This window comes from Macrotis lagotis, chromosome 1 (genome assembly GCF_037893015.1).
Source record: "Macrotis lagotis isolate mMagLag1 chromosome 1, bilby.v1.9.chrom.fasta, whole genome shotgun sequence".
Classification (NCBI taxonomy): Eukaryota; Metazoa; Chordata; class Mammalia; order Peramelemorphia; family Peramelidae; genus Macrotis; species Macrotis lagotis.
Window position 1 is genome coordinate 795,546,267 of NC_133658.1, and position 21,865 is coordinate 795,568,131.

The window sequence follows — 21,865 nt, forward strand, 5'->3', positions numbered from 1 at the left end:
TTTGTATATGAAGTTTAACTCCTTTATTAGATTGTGAGCTTTGTGAGGTCAGGGACTGCATCTTTATGTCTCTGCCAGCCTAGCCCACTGTCTTTACATATATGATTCATAAATATTGGATGGAGGAACATGAATTGAATTTTCCATCTTTCCATTGGTTGAAGGAATGCATTTTTTTTTACAGAGTGAAACTCTTTGTTTATGGACCAGGAAGCCTTCAAGACTTCTTTTTTTTCCCCTATCTTCTACTACTACTACTACTACTACTACTACTACTACTACTACTACTACTACTACTACTACTAACCATATGGATAAAGTGTTGACTGAGTGTGAGAAATTAGGGATGCAAAGATATAAGGGATGAATATGTAAAGGAATCAACTTGACAAATACAAAATAACAGTAGGGATGGACATGATTTGTCTCAAAAAATCTAGGGGTTTTAGTGACCTGCAGGCTCCACATGAATTAGCATAGTACAATGGCAACCAAAAAAGAAAATACAATCTTGGACTGCAATACAATGAACAAGTAAAGCACTGAGGAATAGAGTTGATTGCACTTTTGTCTTTTACCTGGTCAAAGTGTAGCAGGAATATTGTGTTTAGAAATAGGCACCACAGTTTACAAAGGTCATTAGAAGATTGGAGATGGTGTGGAATAGAACAACCACAATGGTAAAAATGTTGAGTCTATCCATGTCATAGGATGATAGGTTAAAATAACTTATGATGTTTTGTTTAAAGAAAAGAACACTCAGTTGTAACATGAATAACTGTCTTCAAAAAGAGAGAGGAATTAAAATTTTATCATTTGATCACAGAAGGTGGAACCTGGAGTAAAAAATGGAAATTGCAGAGACAAATTTAGGTTTGATTATTTAAAAATGAGGGTCAACTAGGTGGCAAGGTGGTTAGAGTGCTGGGCTAAGACTCAGGAAGACTCATCTCCCTGAGTTCAAATACAGCTTCAGATGTGACCCTGGGCAAGCAATGTGTTTGCTTCAGTTTCCTCATCTGAAAAATGAGCTGGAGAAGGAAATGGCAAACCATTTCTAATCTCTTTATCAAGAAAACCCCAAATAGACTCACAGATAGTTGGACAAGATTAAAAATGACTCAACAACAACAGAAATCTAAAAATGAAATGAACTGCCTAAGGAGATGATGGATTCTCCTCACTAGAAGTCTTCAACTGGTAGTTTGTGTGATGGCAAATAAGGTCCCCTCCAGCTCTCACATGATATGATTCTGTGACCATTTGTCAGGTGTATCATAGTCCTTTAAGGTATAGGGCATGGTGAAATGGGAAGAAACAGGACTCCAAATCTCGTCTTGGATGCTTACAGCTTGAATAATCTTGGAAAAGTCCCTGAACCTCTTTTTAGCCTCAGTTTTCTTGTTGGACTAGAAGGCCTCTGAGCATCCTTCTGGCCTGAGAACCATATCTTATGAGCCATGGTGACCTGTGACTTCTGAGGTACCTTCTTAGATGGCCAATGATGTCCTTTCCAACTTGGACATTGAGTAAATGATGTTCAGAGGACATAAGTATGAAGAAGAAGTCCAAGTGAGGTGAAATGATGAATTAGAAAGAGGCATCACTTTCAGGTGGGTCCACGTGTTGGAGGAAGGAGCAGCTGATTTGGGTCTTGAAGGGGAAGTACAACAGTATCTGCTGAGCTGAAGAAGTAGTTGTGTATGCTGGGGTCACTGACCATAGGGTCAGTAGAATCTAGGGTCTAGTAGAGTCTAACCCCTTTCTGCTGGTGGTGGTGGTGGTGGTGGTGGGTGTGTGTGTGTGTGTGTGTGTGTGTGTGTGTGTGTGTGTGTGCATGTGTGCACATGTGTGTGTGTGAGAGAGAGAGAGACAGAGAGAAAGAGAAGCAGAGAGATAGGGAGACAGGGAGACAGAGAGAATGGGGAGAATAAAGGAGGCTTGGAATCTCAGATGCTTTCACATCAGTCAAGAGATTTTCTAAGGTCCATTGTAGATTTAACTTCCCTCATCTTACTAATGAAAAATTGCAAGCCCAGACAGGGTAAATGACTTGTGGAGGTCACAAAGTCAGTGAGTGGTCTTCTGCTTTCAAAGAGCCTGGAATTGGCTGTTTTCTTCTTAGTTTTCCCTTGTCATCTATTTGAGTATTTGTAGGCAGAGGCCTAAAGGAATGAAGGCCTTCCATAGGTTAACAACCTTGGAGACCTGGGCTTTGCCATTGAATTGGATATATGAGTGAGGTCAAAGCCCCTCAAGAGCTGCACTTTTATTAATGCAAAGAAAATTGAAGCTGAAAACATAAAACAAGACATTTCTTCTTGACAGTAGCCAGAAACTGAACAGTATCATTTTATTCCACAGCAGTCCAGGGATTTTGGCCTCCCTTAGTATATAAATGTGCCCTTGGCTAGTCTATGAAATTTGTGTCACAGGACACTAAAATTTAGAGCTGGAAGAGACCTTTTACTTTACAAAGTGGTGAAGGCCCAAGTGTGTAAAGTTGCTCTTTGCTTATGATTACAAGGGGGCCAAGAGCACCTAAACAACCTTTTCTCTGGTCATCCCCATTCTTTCCTTCACTGGAAGCCAGCCCTTTTATGAGATTCGTCCAACAAGCCAATGTCTATAGGATCCCTGTCTTGGTGCAGACAGTCGGTTTCCTTGTCCTCTTCTCTGATGATCCGATGGCTTTTGAGATTCGTTTATATTCTTTTATCTCTCATACTGTGACCCTTTCCCTCAACATTCATCCATTCTTATATTTCCTGAGTTACCTATACACCTGATTCTAGTAAATACTGAAAGGGATACAAATATGAAAAACAAGCTTTAACTCCCTGAGGAGCACCAGACCTGGATTGGAGCCATTGTTATATGGACTATATCAATGTCAGCTAGTATTATGAATAATGACGACAACAACAATAAATTGTTAATTGACTGGAGGTGGGGAAAAACCTCCCTTTCTTTTTCCTTCTTTCCTTTCTTCTTCTTTCCTTCCTTTCTTCTTCCTTCCTTCCTTTCATGGAGGCAATCAAGATGAAGTGACTTGCCCAGAATCACATAGTTAGTATGATTGAGTAAGTGTCTGAGGTTGCATTTGAAATCAGGTCTTCCTGACTCTGGAGCTGACAGTCTATTTAAAGTGCCACCTAGCTGCCCCAACCCCTCCCTTTCTCTACCACTCACTTTCCATCTTTTCTCTAGTTCTTCTCTTGCTTAGAAGAGCTGATAGGCTAGGAGTAGGGGTTAGAGGAAAAGTGATCATTGGAAAGAACATTGTGTTTGGAGTCCAAGGACTTATTTCAAATTCTGTCTCTGCTACCATACCATCTACGTGATCTTAGACAAGTCAACTCAATAAAATCATCAAATCTTACCAAAAATAAGTTTTTGTCCTGGATGACCCTTAAGATTCATTTAATATCTAAATTACAATTTTATAATCTTTCAAGACTGACTTCAAGCCTCTCCTCTATGACCCATGGGCCCTCCATTATTTTGTATTGAAGGGTGGTCTGGCTGACTTCTAATGTTTCTTCTAGCTCTAAATCTAGGCATTGGCCTGAAGGAAGATCAGAACAGGGTTGCTGTCTGTTTGGATGCAATTTCTTCCTTAGTCCTAGTCTGTGATACCCATGTGGACCTATAGGATAACAAGGACCCTTTGAAATTTCTTGGAGTGTCATGTCTTTCTTGGGTGGTGAGAAACTCTAGTGACATCCCTTCCCTCCTTTCAAACAAAGGAAGAGCAGACATCTTGGCAGCTAATCAGAGGCATCAAATACTATTCTACTGATCATATGCAAGCCACACACTTGGGAAATATTTAACAAAATAAAAATATAATATAATGTTAATTTGTGGTTTTCTGTGTCCTAATGTGGCCCATATTTGAGTTTGCCACCACTGAGCTAAGTGATTTTGTAGGAATCAAAGATTTAGAGCAGCAGAGGGTCATAGGGTCTTATGATTTAGAAATGGAAGGATCCCCTCAAATCTTATCCCTTCATTTTATAAATAAACTAAGGCACAGTTAGGGAAGTGATTTTCCCTAGGTCACACAATTATTTAGACAAAGCTTTTATTAAGTACTGACTGTATGCAAGATCATTTCTTGCAAACAAGAGAGTCCCCTTCCTAAAAGCTTTCATTCTAAAGGGAAAAGACAATGTATAAAGGAGAGCTGCTAGGAGAACTGGGAACATCAGGTAGAGATGGTAAGAAGTATGGTAGATGTCTGGATCTCCCAAGATAAGATAAACCTTGCCAGTCACAGCGGAGGGATATTCCAGGGCTAGAGTCCAAGATTCTGGTGGGGAGTAAGTGGAAATAATTATTCAAGTGGAGAAGGCACGATATGAAGACTATTGGGAAGTAAGGAACGATCGGGAGCTCAAACCCAGGTCACAGTGTGCTTTCTATGACATTGTAATATTAGTTCTCTAGGTTGGAAACCAAAGGCAGGGCCAGTTTAGGATCCACACATGCCCCTTCCAGGCAACTTGAACAGGCCAATGAAGGGGCACTCTCACCTTTCTGTCTTTGGAGTGACTTCAGGGCCCCTGAATTATTTCACTATCTTTAAAAAAATTGGATGCCTTTTAAAAATGTGTTGTTTCCCAGTGATTTCATTCCTTATCCTTAAATGAAACCCTTCCGTGTAACAAAGTGTAGTTAGCAAAATGAAGCAAAATATTAGCCATGGTTGTTGACAAATATCTCTTTGCTGAGAGGAAGGAGGCATATTTTGTTGTCCGACATCTGGAGTTTAACTTTTCTTTCCTAATGCCCCCAAACTGGACCCTAATCCTAGACCTTGGGCCTGAACTCAGAGCTGGAGACCCCACCACACACTGGTCAGATGCTCAGCTCATTCTCAGGAATAGTCTAGATAGAAAACTGTGTTTGAGTAGCAGCTGTGCTTCTCAATTGCCTGTGTGACCTAGGGAAAGCCATTTCTCTTCCCTGGACCTCAATTTTCTCACACATAAAATGAGAATGTTGTTTGGATTATACCATCTCCACAAGGTCATTCCAATTCTAAAGTCTATTAACCATCTAATCATATTCATGAAAATTCAACCCTCTCTCCCACCTCCCCAAACTACCTCTCCCCCCAATATCTGACAATATATAAATAAAGCTCATATTCACATATTATTAAATCTGGAGATCAATCTATTTCAACCCTGTTATTTTATAGGTAAAGAAACTGATGATCAGAGAGGGGAAATAACTTTTCCTGTTAGTGGAATGACTGGGACCCGAACCCAGATTGTCTAACTTGCCACTTGTCCCACTATACCATGTTGTTCCATTGTCCCTAACTTTATATTCTGGATCTTTCAAAGAGAACTTTCTCTGCTTGCCCAATCCAACCTCTTCAGAGTCTATATTACCAAAGACATATCTTGGACTGTTCCTGCTCTCAAAGGTCTCTAACATTACAAGGAGTTTTTGAATAGTTACCCCTAGTCCCAGAACAGTTGGAAGGAACCTCATCATGTTGGCACAGCCAACTTTAGACTCCTGTGGAATGGAGTGAGGTTGGAGGAAAGAGGCAGGTATTCCATTAAAAGAACATCTGTAGCATAATGTAGAAGAGATAATTGGATTTAGAAACAAAAAGATCTGTATTTGAATCTTAGATCTGCTATTTACTCCCTGGGTGACCTTGGAAAGTCACTGCCCCTCTCTGGGACTCAGTTTCCTTCTCTGAAATCCTTTGTTGTTTAGTTTTCTGTCACTTCTGACTCTTCATGACCTGATTTGAGGTGGGTTTTTTTTTTTTTGTGCAAAGATACTGGAATGGTTTGCCATTTTCTTCTCCACTTCATTTTACCAATGAGGGAACTGAGGCAAACAAGGTTAAAGGACTTGCCCAGGATCACCCAACTAGTATCTGAGATTGGATTTGAACTTAGGTCTCTGATTCTGGGTTCAGTGCTTATTAATTGTACCACCTAGCTGCTCCAAACATACAATCCCAAGGATCCTATTTCTCCAAGTTCAAGCCCTTGCGGTATTTCAAGACCATCTCCAACTGATCTAGTCCACCTGGCTCTTTCCCTCCTTTGATGTCCTCTAGTATTTAAATTCAGCACCACAAGTTTCAGTGACTCCCTATTACCAGTGGAATAAATCCATTCATCTTGGCATTTAAGGTCTTCTGAAACCTAGCCTCAATCTACCTTTCCAGCCTCAGTTTATATTACTCTCCTTCAAAGATTCTAGATTCAAATGATGAACCTGGACTATCGATTACCTCTCCTCAAGGGTGACATTCCATTTCTGCTTCCCTGCATTTGAGAAATTCTCTCCTTGACTTGGAATATTAATAAGGCCACTCTTTCCTATCTCCTCTCCTCAGAATCCTTATCTTTTTCCCACTCTCAGTTCTGGGGCCACTTCCTTTGGGTCCCTTTTCCCTGATTCCTCAGTAAGTTCTCTCTTTCTCCTCAATCTCTTCTCTGTGTATATAGCATTTCTGGTCAGTAGAAGATAAGGTCTCTGAAGGTAGGTGTTTCCTTTTTGTCACTGTATCTCCAATGCCTATAACAGTACCCTGAATATATTATGAGCTAAAGAAATCCTTATTGTAGATGAGTGACTTTGGGCAAGTCACTTAACTCTATTGCCTCACTAAAAACAATGCTTATTGAATTGAATTCTCTTAAATGTTATCTTAGCTTCTGAACTTTTAAAAAAATTTCCTAATATGCAAAATAAGAAAATTGAACTATATGACCCCTTAGGTCTTCCTGAACCCTAAAAATGTCAATCCCTTCACTCTATTTCTATGTTCCCCATGCTGTCAGGGGAACATGTTGGCCAGTCCAGGGGATGCCTGTTGGATGAGAGGTCTTGGGAAAGTTAAAAGTGCTTTCCAAGAGCCAATCATTCCTATATGTCTGTCTGTCTCTCTGTCCTTTCCTGGTCTGCTCTGGCCAGACTCACCCAACACCACTTAGAAACATAACCTTTATTGCACACAGCGCTGGTTTTTTTTTCATAGAAAAAGGTATTAACACATAAGCATCTGCAAAGTGAAGCAACTCCTGGTTTTTTGGAACAGTAAAATCGCATGCAATGTCTTTGAGTTTTGGGATTTTGGTCTTTGTCCAAACCAACTGAGATCAGGCTGAAGGGGAAGAGGAAGTGGAGAAGGGAGCGGGAAGTGGGAGAGATGGGGAAGATCTCTGAGTCTTGTGCCTCTTTCCTCGAAACAAAGGGAGAGAAATATGTGTGCGTGTGTCTAGGTGTAGATGTGTACATATACATACACACACACACACACGCACATATATCTCTAGTTTGCCTGTATGTGTGTATATAACGTCCATACATACACACATCTATGTAGAGTGTGTATTTATGTGTGTGTGTGTGTGTGTGTGTGTGTGTGTGTGTGTGTGTGTGTGTGTTGACCTGTAGTCAGATTCTTTGTGCCCTGGCTTCATGAGAAGAAGAAAATAGTTTCATTTATACAAAAGAGTTCTATGTACATGAGTTTGTGAGTTGGGTGGGTTTTTGTTGCTGCTGTTGCTGCTGCTGCTGTTGTTCTTGGTCTTTTCTTTTTCTGACAGTTTAATATAAATAATGCAAGAAAACAGTTTGTGAATGATGGGGCCTGGCTTGAGGGTGCAGCTCCTCCTGGTGGCCCCTACACCAAAGTATAGGACTTGGAGTAGGCTCCTGCCCCCTGTTTCTGAGACCTCCCTACGCCTGATGCGCTCATTTCAAGAAGTGAGTCCCTGGAGCCCCCCATTTTGGTGTGGGGTCCTCCAGCCCGAGGGGGCTCAGTGCTGGGGGCTGGGGGAGCAGTTGCAGTGGTGGTGGCTGCAGGGGAGGGTTCGACAGTGGGAGCTGTTGGAGGTGGGGGGGCAGCGCCGGTGGGTGGGCCCGGCATGGCCAGAGTCCTCTGAGGTAAGGTAGCTGTGGAGGCTGGAGCCCCAGGATGGGGGAGGCCCAGGGGCTTGCTGGCAGGGTCCAGGGTCAGATGTCGGGCTTGGGGGTGGTAGGTCCGGGCCATGTTCCTAATGGAGGCCTCCCGGGGTGGGACCACAGGGCAGGGTTCATGCCCATCAGCCTTTCGGAAGAAGGTATCTGATTTGACGTACAGTGGTAGGTTGCAGTATTCACCTGGAATCACAAAATCACAAAGTCTTAGCATCAACTAGTCTAATCCCTGATTCAAGATGGTATCCCTCCTATTATGTCTCTGACAGATGATTATCCAACCTGGATGAACTCCTCTGTGAGTGGGAGCTTACTCCCTTAAAAGATATTCTAGGTTGTTGAATTGCTTCAGTCATCAGAAGAGCCTTTCTTTTGGGCTATACAGAGCCAACTTCTTCCATATGACAGCCCTTAAATCTCTCACTTCTCCCTAAAGTCTTCTCCAGGTTAGATAGCCCCACTCTTTTCATGTTAAATGATTTCCTGGCCCCTCACTACCTAGGTCATCCACCTCTGGGCATGTCATGATTTGTTATGTGATCCCCAGACATGAGTTTTTATGGGGACAAAGGCATAGATCGAGGGTCAAGATACTTCTGCTCTGGGAGAAAAAAAAGTCCCTGAGTTTGGGGTTCCAAAGTCAAACTCCTTGGATTCTGGCATGTGCAGCTGCTTCTAGATGAGCCCTCTGTGGGTTAAGATACTTTCAGGATGATTAGCAACCCCATTTTTATCCTGGATTAGCTTTCCCTTCAGCTCCCAGCATACTTTGGTGCTGCATTGCTCCACCTGAACTGTATACTCAGGAAATCTTACTTTCATTCCTACATATGCCTTAATGGCACATCATTGAGAAAGTCAATTTGCTGATGCCTGTTCCCCTTGGCAACTCCTCTTCCTCCACCTGACTCTTGCACCAAGGTTATAGGACTGAGGGAGTAGGCTCCTGTCCCCCAATTCTGAGACCTCCCTAGCCTCACTTGCTTGTCTCCCATTTTGGTGTGGAGTCCTCCAGCCAGATATGGTTCGGTGCTGGGGACTGGGGGAGCAATTGCTGTGGTGCTTCCATTTCCCACCAAACATGCTTTGTAATACCAGGCAGAAGAATTTTTAGAGAGGCATTGTGAAATATAGTCATGAAAGGATTAGACCCTGAGGCCAGGAGAGACCTGAGCTCAAATCTTGCTGACACTAGTTATGAGTGACTGGATGTCTCTGAGCTTTAGTTTCCTCAACTTCAAATAATAATAATGATAACAATAATATCTTCACTCACAGGGATATTTCATTATGAGGAATATGTTTGCAAACCTGGAATGACTGTCACTATATAGAATGTTTGTTGATTAGTCTCTTTTATTGCAAATATTTGAGAACTGGTTGTCATTTCCATGTTTTTTACATGCCTAAGGACATGCATTTCTTAATATTTTTTTGAGATAATTGGAGTTAATGACTTGTCCAGGGTCACACAGCTAGGAAGTGACTGAGGTCACATTTGAATTCAAGAAGGTGAATCTTCCTGACTGGCCCTCTATCTACACTGTGCCACCTAGCAGGCCAGGAGTCAGGTAGAGAAATAAGAGATCTGGATTCAAACTCCAGACCTACTTCTTACTTATTACCTAGGAGACTTTGGACAAGTCACCTTAAATGAAATCAAGGTTTTATTTATTTATTTGCCTATAAAACAAAGGATTGGCCTCTTAAGTCCTCTGAGGAGTCTTCCAGGTTTAGATCTAGGATATGGTGATCTTTAATGTCCCTTTGGAGCTCTAAAATCTTATGGCAGTGAAAGATGCCCAAATACTAAGCTAATTCAGTTGTCAGAGATCAGATGACTGTTGTACTTCACTCTCTGGTCAAAGGATAAAGAAACATATTTCTTTTGTTTCAGGGAGAATCTCTTCTCATGCTACACACCTGTGAGCCAAGGCAATAAGTTCTCCCAAGGCTGTTGTCTGGGTCTGGTCTAGGTTTGGCTTACAGCTCATCTGCTCAGGACACCCCCTACCACCTTCTGCCTCTATAGTCAGTAGGAGGTCTCCCACTCACTTTTGTTGGCACGGTGTGGGATGGGCACAGCCACATTCTTGCCCCGGTCACTGTCTTGAGGCTTGGGTGGTGAGGCAGTGAAGCGGCAGATGCCTGGCTCAGAGGGGGTGCTCATGGAGGTCATGCTGTCGGCGTTCTCGTTGGTGCCTGTGGTCATCTGGTCTGAGGAGCTGTCAGAGATGAAGCACTCAGTGATCTCAAACTTGGCGTGCTGCAACTGCTCTTCCAGCTTGGCATGCTCATAGGCACGGGCCAGCTCCTCATAGGTGGAGGAAGCGCTTTCTGTGGACACCATGCTGTTCCGCCCTTTGTCTAGGGGAGAAGAAGCAAATTAGAGCAAACTAGAGGGAGGGAGAGGGAGCGGGGGAGAGGGGCGAGAGAGGGAGGGGAGAGAGAGAGCGAGAGAGAGCGAGTGAGAGAGAGCAAGAGCAAGAGCGAGAGCGAGAGAGCCAGAGAGAGAGAGAGAGAGAGAGAGAGAGAGAGAGACATACAGAGAGAATGAGAAAGAGAGAGACAAAAAAGGCAGGAGAGACAGACACACAGACACACACACACACACACATGCACACACACACACAGACACAGACAGAGACAGACCGACAGACAGAGAAGAGGGAGAGGGAGAGGGAGGAAGAGAGAGAAATCTGATAAATCTGATTACATGGCACAGTGGAAAGAGCAATGTAGGCAGAAAATCTGAGTTTGGGACTAGGACTGCCTTTTTCTACTTGTTTGCTTGTGGGAGAGCTACTTAGAAATGAAAGGTTAAGCCACCTGTCATAGTGATAAGTCAGAGGCAAGATCTGAATCCATGTCTTCCTGCTTCCAAAGTCAGCTTCCTATCTACTATAATATGCTGCCTCTCTCTGGAGATAATAGTGGATTATATAGTGTAGTGGAAAGAACACTGGGTTTAGAGTCAAGTGAATGAGTTTAAAGCTCGGGTGAGGTTCAAATCTTGACCATGTTACATATCTATGTGACCTTGATCAAGTCACAGCTTTGTGACCCGGGTTCTTCATCTTTAAAAGGGTGGAGGACAGGATAGATGAAGGATCCTTTTGAAGGTTCTAAACACCATGACCTATTTATACATCCCCTAGCTCACTGGGCTTTTACAGGAATTAAATTAGATAAAATGTGTGATGTTCATTGAAACTATAAAGTTCTAAAGGATTGTGAAATTGTTGTTGCTATTATTGGCACAACTTTGATCTTGATTTGATTAGCAAGGAAGGCATCCTTCATCATGGCTTAAGGACTGGTCTCTGTGAATATGAGGCAATAAAGTGTTGATGGTCATAACCAACAGTGATGGCTCTTGAGAAGGTGCTGGGGCAATCAGAAGTGTTGGGGATGGCCTATTTTCAATGTCTGAGAATAGGGAGTTACCCTTATATCACAGGCACAGAATGATACGGGAGTTGGAAGAGCCAAGTTTGAGCCCTTAAGTTTTGTGACTGGAGCAAATCACTTGAATTCTCTTACTTTTCTTATCTGTAAAATGAAGGCAATGACATTTGCCCTATCTTCATCACCTGGCTTTTGGCAAGAAGGTACCACCTTAAAGTGACACAGAAATTAAAATTTTTATAATCAATAATACTAATAATAATATCATGTACCAAATTGCTGAAAATATCACCCAGAATTTTAGTATTAATAGTCTCACAACAATTTATTTGTTTTGATTCAGACCCATGATTTCATCTTTTTTCAGGGGATCTGTGGTGAAGAAACTCCATTTATTAATACAGATTAGCAGCTTTGCAATTTATACTCCTAGAGGATTACTTCTCTTAAGACTAACATATGTCTTTAAACATGTTAAACACACATGTACATGCACGACATTCACTAGACTGTTCGTCACTGAGAGGAGGGGGGTTGAGAAGGGAGGGTGGAAGAAGACTGTATAACTTATAAATCTGCAAGTGGATGAATGTTGAAAAACTTTAATAACATGTAATTGGAAAAATAAAATAACAATTAAAAATAGACAACTTATGTCAAGGATCTGTGATTGCTTTGGTGCGGAAATTCCTTCCATTGAGGAAAATCACATACAACCCATCCATAGTTTTAGAGTTGTTTCCTGTCCAAAGGGGAACTTGTTTGGGGTCACGCAGCCAGTGTCAGAAGGAGGATTTGAACTCAGGGCTTCTGATTCTAAGATCAATGTACTACTGTGTGCTATGCTATTTCTTATAAAAATGAATAAAATAATTTTTTATTATTGTTGTCATCATTGTTTTTATTTTGCTGTTCTTTTCCCTGAGCAATTATTATTCAGTCAGGTACAAGCTGTCTGGGTTTAGACAGAACTGAATTCTTGATAGAACTCAGCAGGGAATCTCAAGCCCCCTAGAGAGTATTTGCTCAAAATCAAAAACAGAAGGGGCAGTTAGGTGGTGCAGTGGATAAAGCACTCGTGAGGGTTCTTAAGTCAGGAGGACTTGAGTCCAAATCCAGCCTCAGATGCTTACTATCTGTGTGACCCTGGGCAAGTCACACTTAATCCTGGAGCACCCATTGGGAACAGAATGTAGAAATGGCTTGTATAATTTCTGTCCTTTTCCCACTGCAGTTCACACATTATAGATTTAGAGATTCTGGGGTTACAATGCAGTTACGTAAAAGTGAGGTGGAGTCATGGGGTGGAGGATTCAGGACTCACCTGTGTCCTGGGAGAGGCTGGCACTGTAGCTATCACTCTCAGTGACAGTGATGCCATGCTGGGATCCAACGGTGCGCCAGTCAGAGGTGAGGGTGCGGGCAGGAGTGGAGGCCTGGCACTTGGTCAGTGTCCATTGGCTGGAGTAACGATTGCGGGTGCTATGGGCAGATTTGACATTCTTCCTGGACACTGGATCTACACAAAGAAAGAAATGGGAGTAATTGCCCAAAGGCATGGAGGGTTTTTCTTTTGGTAGCCTCTACTGAAGGCTTTTTGTTTAGGGATGGAGGGGAAGAAGTTACTTTAGAAAATTAGTACTGGATCATCTTTTCCTGGATTCCTGCTCCATCCTCCCTTTTGGGGAGGCTGTCCCACCTGTGGGGTTGAACAGGAGGACTGAGGCCAACAAGTCTCAGAAAGTAGGATGGAATTCTTCCCCCAACTTAAAACCCTCTCCCTTCTCCCCTTTCTTTCTCTTTTTGTGCTCTTCCCTTCATTGTGTGGACCCCAGGGCTTTCCAAAGTCTTGAGCTATTGTTTGGGAGGAAGTCCCAAACCTTTGGTTTATCTTAGTCCTTTGGATGGGAGAGGAAGGGAGAGAGGTCAGGAGATACATTGGTGGACTGAACCATAATACCAGAGAATTGGGGGTGTTGGAAGTGAAAGGGACAAGGGGGCAGGGAAGTGCCCACATACTGGTGCCGGGTCGTATATCAGACATGTCAATGAGGGGTCCTGTGTTCTGGATGAGGGCAGGGTGATGCAGAGAAACCCCTGTGCAGAAGCTCTGGGGATTGACAGCTTGGCTGAACTCTGTGTCTGTCACTGGGATGGTGGCTTTGTCGTCCCCTGGAATGAGAATAAGAATCTTAATTCTTGATTTGTCAAGTCGATAAACACTGTTAGATATATACTATGCAAAGTGCTGGAGGTACCAAAAAAAGGCAACATGGTCTCTTTACCCCAACCCTGTAAAACAGGGAGGGTAAGGGATTATTAATCCTGAAGGACATCCTGAAGGCCATCAAGGCCCAGAGAGGCGTGACACACCCAAGGTCACACAGCTGTTGGAGAATTCAGGGCTGGGACCCTGATCCATTTCTCTTAGGCCACTAGTAGCCGTGATACCCTGACAGTCATTCACCTCTGGTGATAATACCCAAACAAAGTCAGAGATGATCTTAGATTAGAAGGTGGGAATGAGCAGGGAGTCACAGCTGGGCCCCCCAGAGGCCGTGCTCACCCAGCTGTTTGATACCCTCCTTGTCCTCAATCAGCAGCTGGACCCGGGGGATGTCAATGTGGAGCCGAGGACCTTGGGGCGGCCCCTTCACGGGCGTGTCCAAGCTTCGATTGCTCTTGCTAGGGAGGAAAGGAAGGATGCCCAGATAAGAGCCGTCTCAATAGGCATAGAGGGAGGGCTGGTCTGTTAGAGAAGGTGATAGTGCAGGGACTGGGCCGTGATGGGCAGGGGACAGCTGGGGCCTCGGGCCCTAGTTCTGGGAGGAAGGAAGGGGCCAGGGTCCCTGTGCTCAGCAGAGCTCTTGATCCCAGCTTTGAAGGAGCAGAGGGGATTGTTTGCTCACCTTATCAACATTTCTGCTAAACTCTTTGCATCTGTAAAACATGAGAGAGAGAGAGATAAGTGCTGAGAGAGGGGGAAAATCATATGCTGAGGAGTAAAACTGGTGGAGAACTCTGGAGTTAGGTAGGAGGTGATGTTCCTGAAAGGCCTCAAGGCTGTTTGAATTGGGGGTGATGGAGGTGGTGATGGTGGTGGTGATGGTGGTGGTGGTGGAGGTGGTGGTAGAGGTGCTGGAGGTGGTGATGGTGGTGGTGGAGGCGGTGGTAGAGGTGCTGGAGGTGGTGGTGGTGGTGGTGGTGGTGATGGTGGTGGAGGTGGTGGAGGTGGTGGAGGTGGTGGTGGTGATGGTGGTGGAGGTGGTAGTGGTGATGGTGGTGGAGGTGGTGGTGAAGGTGGAGGTGGTAATTTGTTTGTGTGTGTGTGTGTGTGTGTGTGTGTGTGTGTGTGTGTGTGTGTGTGTGTGTGTTTGTCTCAAGAGGGAGAGCACTTCATGAACAACCAAAGAGAATTCCAAACCCTATTCCTGCATTCCAAACCCTCCTATGCATCAGTCCCCCATTACTCTTAAGGACCAATATGGAGTTTATGTTGACTTTCTCTTCTCAGATGAGACATGAAAACTTGAAGATGAGGAGGGCTTGGACGACTCCACACACAATAATGTCACAGCCCAGATAACTGAGAGTTGGATAAGGAGCCCTGGTTAATGTTTTTTCTTTCCCTCATGGATCAGAGAATGTCAATGGTCTCACAACTATAGGGAACAGAAAACCCTAAAGGTTCAAGCCCCCTCCTACCTCGGAGTCGCTTCAACCTTTTTTCCTTCCTTTTCTTGCGAATGATGATGAGCAGGGCCACTCCTAGGGTGGCCAGGATGACAGGGCAGGCAATGGAGAAAAGCTTCTTCACATCATCACCCTCTCCCTGGGCTGACTTGATGGGTGGGATGGTGCCTAAAACAGAATTACCAGGGAGGGCTCAGAAAACTGGGACTGAGTTAGGTTGAGGTGGAGAAGGTTCTCTCTTAAGTCGTAACTCAGTCCCCCTCTACAGACCATAAGGATGACAGAGCCCTGGATTGAGAGTCAGGAAGATCTGAGTTCAAATTTGGCTTCACACAAAGGTTAGTGATGTGACTCTAGGCAAGACACCTCACCTGTTTGCTTCAGTTTTCTCATTTGTAATAATAATACACCCATCTCCCATGTCTGTTGTGAAGATCAAATGAGATAATAATTGTAAAGCTCTTAATATAGTGCTAGGTAAATATTAGCTGTTATTATTTTTATTACCTCCTAGAATGGTGAGGATTAAATGAGATGATGTTTGTAAAGTGCTTTACATAGGAACTATTGTTATTTACCTTATTTCTTGAAATCTCTCCTTCCCCCTTCTCCTATTCTCATTCACAGAACTGTAACCTCCTCCTCTACTTTTCATCTTCCTTTTACCACTTTTTCCTGCGATTCTCTATCAGAACCTTATGATTCTTTTCCTTGGGCCCATGAATTCTGAAGATGAGTCACTATAGATCACATTTACTTACTCCCTTGAAGTTCTCAAAGTTCTTTCCTCAAAAATGTTTAGTGAGGAAATAGTATCAATAAATTAATAAATGGATAATATTAATCCTATTTTACAGATGAAGAGGTTGAAACTCAGAGTTGAAGAACTCAAGAAAGTTGAGTTACTCAAGATAATACAGCAAGTGTCAGAGGGAAGACTTGATCTGAAGACCCGACTCCAATCTTTCACATAACTCCTCTACTTGGCCATCTCTCTTGCCAGCCAAGGAGTCTACTGAAGTTGACCCAGAAAAGGGGTCTTACTATACTGAGCCATGTGCTATGTCTAACAGCCTAGTGATGGCCCTGCCCTTGACTGAAATCTACCTCCAAACTCACCTTCAGGAAGACTTCCTAGTTCAACTCTGCCTCATTCTGTTTGCTCCTGTATTAGGGGACTCCCTAATAAAGGTATTTGGAGTTCTTTGCAGATTAATATGACTTTATTGACTCTCAGTTATTTCCCCTATGAGGGTCACAGGTCATAAATAAGATGATGATGTTTTTCCTTCATTCTTGAAGATGACCATGACATACATGTGAATTACATTTGTGTGAGGGGGTGATGTACAAGGTCACCAGCTTCACATTCCACTTCAGAGCTATTTAGGTCCAGTGCCCAAATTTATAGATCAGGACGATTGGAGGTGGTCCTGGGTGTGAGGCAATCAGGGTTAAGGGTCTTGTTCAAGATCACCTAGCTAGTCTGAGGCTGAATTTGAACTCAGGTACTTCTGATTGCAGGACTAGTTCTCTACCCACTTGTTAAATGACTTGTCAACTAGCCAGGAAGTACCCAAGGTAGACTTTGAACAGTAGAAGGAACACTCGCTTTCTTCATCTATAAAGCAAGGGGTTGGACTAGATGGCCTGAGAGGCATCTTTCAATTCTAGCTCTATGATCTTGTGATCTTATCTAATCTCTTTCATTTCACACATGAAGTAACTGAGGCCCAGAAAAGTAAAGAGATTTTGCCTATGATCACATAGGTTCTTCTCCAAACCACACTGCCTTCCCTCTGACACTCTTCTGTCATCCTCAAGAACTCAAGATTCAGTGCCTGGAACCTTTGTCTGAGAGGTGATATTTTACCTTATTTTGCCCAGACTTAGGTCATCTTGCCATTTTTTGGCTATCTCCAAACCACATTGCCTGTATTCTGGTCCTCCATTGTCCTGATCTCCTATATGTGTAGTCTTCCCTACTGAAACTAAAAACTTCTTGAGGACAGGGACTATCTTACTTTACATTTGTATTCTAAGTTCTTAGCACAGTGTTTAGAACATAATAAATGTTTGATTAATATCATTCATTCATCATTCATGTGGTACTGTGAGGAAGTGAACCCAGGCTCACAGACTCCAAAACCAATTAACTCTATTTCCACTACACCATGATTGAGTGTTCAGTTTCTTCAGGAGATTAGGACCTCCTCATAGATGAAGCCTAAATTCTTCCTAATGATAGCATGACCCTTCCCTTACAATGAATAGAAATTATCTATAAATAGAAATCCATTTTTACTACTATATATTAAGACTATTGTGAAGCTACGGAATCCCAAGATAGGGCTGGGTAAAATCATTTTTTTGAGTGCCAAAAGGGAAGCTTAAGAAAGACCAGTTTGTAAAAGCTATAAATTGAATCTGGCAGATGGATCAAAGTAGGTACGAAATATCCATTTGCTTTGGTGATCTTCTCTGCTTGGCAAATGGGTTGAAACCTAATGTGGACCAGAGAGCCAGGAGCAAGAACTTGGGGGTTGGTCCAACAAGCATGATTGTGATACCAGAAATGAAAAGCCTTGGATAAAGAACCATGGGGAGGATTGGTTGGAGGACTTTCTGCTCCATTCAATTGTAAGCTCCTTGAGAGTAGGGACTGTCTTTTGCCTCTTTTTATATTTATAGCACAGTGCCTAGAAGATGATAGGTGATTAATTAATATTTATTGACTGATTCTCAAAGGATAATTTAGATTTTTAATTTTAGAAGGACTACACTGAGGTCAGGCTGAGGTGTTAGATGTGAATCAGAAGTTGAGTTTCATCTAAGATTTCTAGGATATAGGTTAAAAGAATCTTTAGAGATTATCTAATCTAACACTGTTATTTTATAAATGAGATAACTGAGTCTTGGAGCAGGGAGGTGACTTCCCCAAGGCAACATAGCTATTAAGTGGCAGGGACAAACTCAGATCTTATAATTCCAAGTACAGTGCTCTTTCTACTACAGACTTATCAGTGCCTAAATCGCAGTCCAGGTCCTAGAACAGGAGACACAGAAAGGATCAGGTTGAATGAGAGTTTGCTGTGCCTTTGAGATTAGAATGTAAGGTCCATGAGGAAACAGCCTGCTCCTCATCTAAACTTTTTTTTTCTCTTTTGGGCTATAATAGCCAATAGTAACCTTTTAATAAACGTTTCCTGAAATGGATAGCATCATAACCTGATAAGTTTATATGTCTTTCTATTTTTCTTTTTCTTTCTTTTTTTTTTTTTGCAAGGCAAATGGGGTTAAGTGGCTTGCCCAGGGCCACACAGCTAGGTGATTACTAAGTGTCTGAGATCGGATTTGAACCCAGGTACTCCTGACTCCAAGACCGGTGCTTTATCCACTACGCCACCTAGCCGCCCCTTTTCTATTTTTCAATCAGCAAGTATTTATTAATCACTTATGACCCAGGAACTGGGGTACAAAAGCAATGAATGAAACAGTCCCTTGCTGCAAGGAATTTTTATATTCTACAAGGAGAGATGGCAAGTACATGGAAATATATAGAGAAAATAAATATAAAATTGTCACTTCTTTCAACAGTTCTTCATATTATATGCTTTCAAGGTCTCTGACTATAGTTACTGCCCTCCCCTGGATGTATTCTAGCCTGTCAACGTCTCCCTGAAAAAATGTGACCTAAATTAAGTACAAGACTTCAAGTGTGATATGAGAAGTGCAGTGTGTAATGGGATTATTATTTCACTTATTCTGCTAAACCAATGTTTTTACATTGTTATGTTTTACCTTACTCTTTCAAACCTGAATTCCTCCTCAGGAAAAAAAAAATTAACCTTGACTATGTCTCAAATGAATAAGAGGGACTGCTGACTGCTATTCAGGGAGTACATTTGGGCTCTGGGGCAAGATGATGATAGAGAAGAGAGGTCTTTAGGAAAGGGGCTTTGAGGTTTGCAAGTGGAAAGTAGGGTTCTCCCTCTCCTTGGGGTCTTCATCCCAGGCCAGGTGTCCACCCTTAGAGTGCATTCTGCTCTCTTTGTGGCCCACCTGCCTCCCTGGTGCTGCCCCTCCCCAGAGAATCATCCCCTTAGCAGAAGGGCTGAACTCACTTCCATCGTAGTCCAGCGTTGCAAACTGAGTGGTCTCATTGCCGCAGCCCGCACTATTGCAGGCCCTCATGCGAAGTTCATACCAGGTGGCTTCTCGAAGTTCTGCCAGGAACACCTCCCCTGAGCTGTTGGCCCGCAGGCCTTGCCAGGCCCATGTGCCCTTGGGCCTGTACTCCAGCAGGATGGATGTGATGGGGCAGCCCCCACTGCTCCAGCCCTGCAGGTTGAGTCGGGCGTGTGTGGAGTTGATGTGGGTGAAGAGGTGCTGGTCTTTGCTGAAGGATGGTTCTGGGTAGGTGGGATGGGGAGGAGATGAGGAGTAAGGGGATGGGGAAGAGGGGGAAGGGAAGGGTAGGGTTAATGTGGGCTGGACCAGCCTCCTTGTCTGCCCCCAAGGTGGGTATGCCCCTGGGAGATTGTTGGGACTGTCAGGTCCCTCCTCCATCTCCTCCTCCTCTGATGGTGGCCCCAGGTGGTTAAGGGGTAAGAGGCAAGTTGGGGTAGGGTTTCCATAGGGAGCAGAGGCATGGGGGACCACAGGAAAGTGGGAAGAAATGAAGAGAGGGGAAGGGAAGGGGAAGGGAAAAGGAAAAAGAGAGAACGGAAAGAAGGAAAAGGGGAAAAGGGGGAAGAAGGGGGAGGGGAAGTAGAAATCTTTCCCCCACCCCCAAAGCAGAGAAGAAGGATTGCTTTTTACCCAACTCTGCCCATACAGAAGCTAATATTAAGGAAAAGAGGCTGAGCCCCAATACACCTGCCTCATCCATCCCTCAGGCTTTGACCCCATAAGTTCTGTCCAGGATCCCTCTCTATTTTATCCTGTTCTACCCTAGAATTATATCAGTTTTCCTCTCTCTCTAGTCTCCCCTCACTTCCCTGGATCTATCCTCACCTTGGTCCACTGGTATCCTCAGTTCTGGGTTAATCCTTCAGCCACAACCTTGGTCTACTTCCTTATTAGGAACCCTCTGCACTTGGTTTAGGTCCCACCAGTTTCTCACTCTGAGACCCATCCCCCTTCCCAACCCTGGTCCTCACCCCGCCCGTGGGTCTTGGCTTCGATGATCTCACTGATGCGCCCGGAGCCTACACTATTCTTGGCGGCCAGCTTCACCTTATACCAGGTGCCACACTTGAGACTGTCTAATTTGAAGGAGCGCTCACTGGAGCTGATGAACACATCCTTCCACTCCTCACTGTTGTCCACAGAGTACTGTAGCACAAAACCTGGGGGAAAGAGAAGGTGAGCAACCTAGTCAGAAGTGGGTCTAGGAAGTCTACAACCCAACCATGTCTTTCCCAGACTGCTGGGATCCCCAACTTGACAGGAGAGTAATAGGGAGGGGTAATATGCCAATTGGATAGAACCTCTCTATACTTGCATCAGAGATTACATCATGCCACAGTTGGGAGTAACTGGGATCCAGCCTTATGTCATTCTACTACTTCCCTTCATATGCTTGCCAAGATGGGCTTCTTACCATTCTATGTTTACATTTTGCTCTTTTTCTGTCTGTATGACCTTTGGTCTGGTTGTTTCTTTTGCCAGTAATGTCCTGCTCTAACCTTTATGCCACTGAAATTAGATCTGGGTCCAGTTCAAATGCTACCTCTTCCAGGAAGTCTTCTCTCAAATCAGAAATTACCTCTTCCTTCTATACTCAAGTGTTGGCATTTAAGATATATAAAGGGCTTTATATATATGCACACACAAGCATGTATCTATCTATCTATCTATCTATCTATCTATCTATATCTATATATATATATATATCTCCAAACAGACACATATATATGCATAAATACACAATACATATATATAATATATATGTAAATATATATGAAATACAAAATCTGGTTCTCACTACAACCTTGTAAGATAGGCACTGTGAATACAATTATACCCATTTTGCAGAGGTTCAGAGAAATCTGGTGCTTTAATCATGATCACACAGCTGGCAAGTCTAGGAGCTAGGAGGGCTTCAAGTTCAGGTCACTCTTTCCTTCAAGTCCAAAGCTCCCATCTATCATTTTGCACAATAGTTGAATATGTGTCTCAACCTCCCCCCTCCAGATTGTAAGCTCCATGAGAGAAATTATATTCAAGGATATACTGGAGCCATTCAAACCAGGGAGCTAATTGTTAAAATTTTCAGTATAAGCTAAAATCTGCAAAGGCTACAAATTAGTTTGATTTATTGTTTGGTTGATTGTCTAGACTTTAGAAATCAATGGAGAGAATGAAAATAATGTAGAGTAAGCATAAAAATATGTCCTTCCTCCAAAGGGTGGTGGTTGTTTTTTTGATTCAGTTTACCATTATGTCACTGAATGTATCTTACCTACCATACAGTAGGTGGTTAATAAATATTGAATTGACTTGGATTGAATCGAATGCAGGATTTGATCCTGATTAGGAGAAAAAGGTGTTGCTGGGTTGGTACTAAGAGTCTCTACCTCAGAGAATCTCCTGGGAGCTGTAAGTACAGAAATACAGAACTTTATAGTTCAGAGGAAGACCATTTTAACTGGTATGTGGATAAAAGTTTCTTCTCAGCATGTTCAATAAATGGCCATGCAGACTTTGCTTGACGTCCTCCACTGAAGAAGAACCCATCACTCTTGGAGGAAAGCTCTAGTAATTAAAAAATTTTTCTTTATGATAAATTTAAATT

General features: G+C 43.1%; 1 protein-coding gene across 1 annotated transcript in view; it reads right to left on the reverse strand.

Annotated features, from left to right (window-relative positions):
• Nucleotides 1-686: 686 nt before the first annotated feature.
• The window catches only part of DSCAML1 (DS cell adhesion molecule like 1), a 504,780-nt gene continuing 483,601 nt past the window's right edge, over nt 687-21,865 (reverse strand). Inside the window, exons 25-33 of the mRNA XM_074216774.1 lie at nt 20,229-20,417; nt 19,191-19,478; nt 15,079-15,234; nt 14,283-14,313; nt 13,940-14,058; nt 13,393-13,545; nt 12,698-12,892; nt 10,021-10,332; nt 687-8,148 (exon numbers count right to left, since the gene is read on the reverse strand). Of these exons, the coding sequence (XP_074072875.1) occupies nt 7,670-8,148; nt 10,021-10,332; nt 12,698-12,892; nt 13,393-13,545; nt 13,940-14,058; nt 14,283-14,313; nt 15,079-15,234; nt 19,191-19,478; nt 20,229-20,417 (1,922 nt within the window). The 3' untranslated portion in view covers nt 687-7,669. The remainder of the gene's footprint in view (nt 8,149-10,020; nt 10,333-12,697; nt 12,893-13,392; nt 13,546-13,939; nt 14,059-14,282; nt 14,314-15,078; nt 15,235-19,190; nt 19,479-20,228; nt 20,418-21,865) is intronic.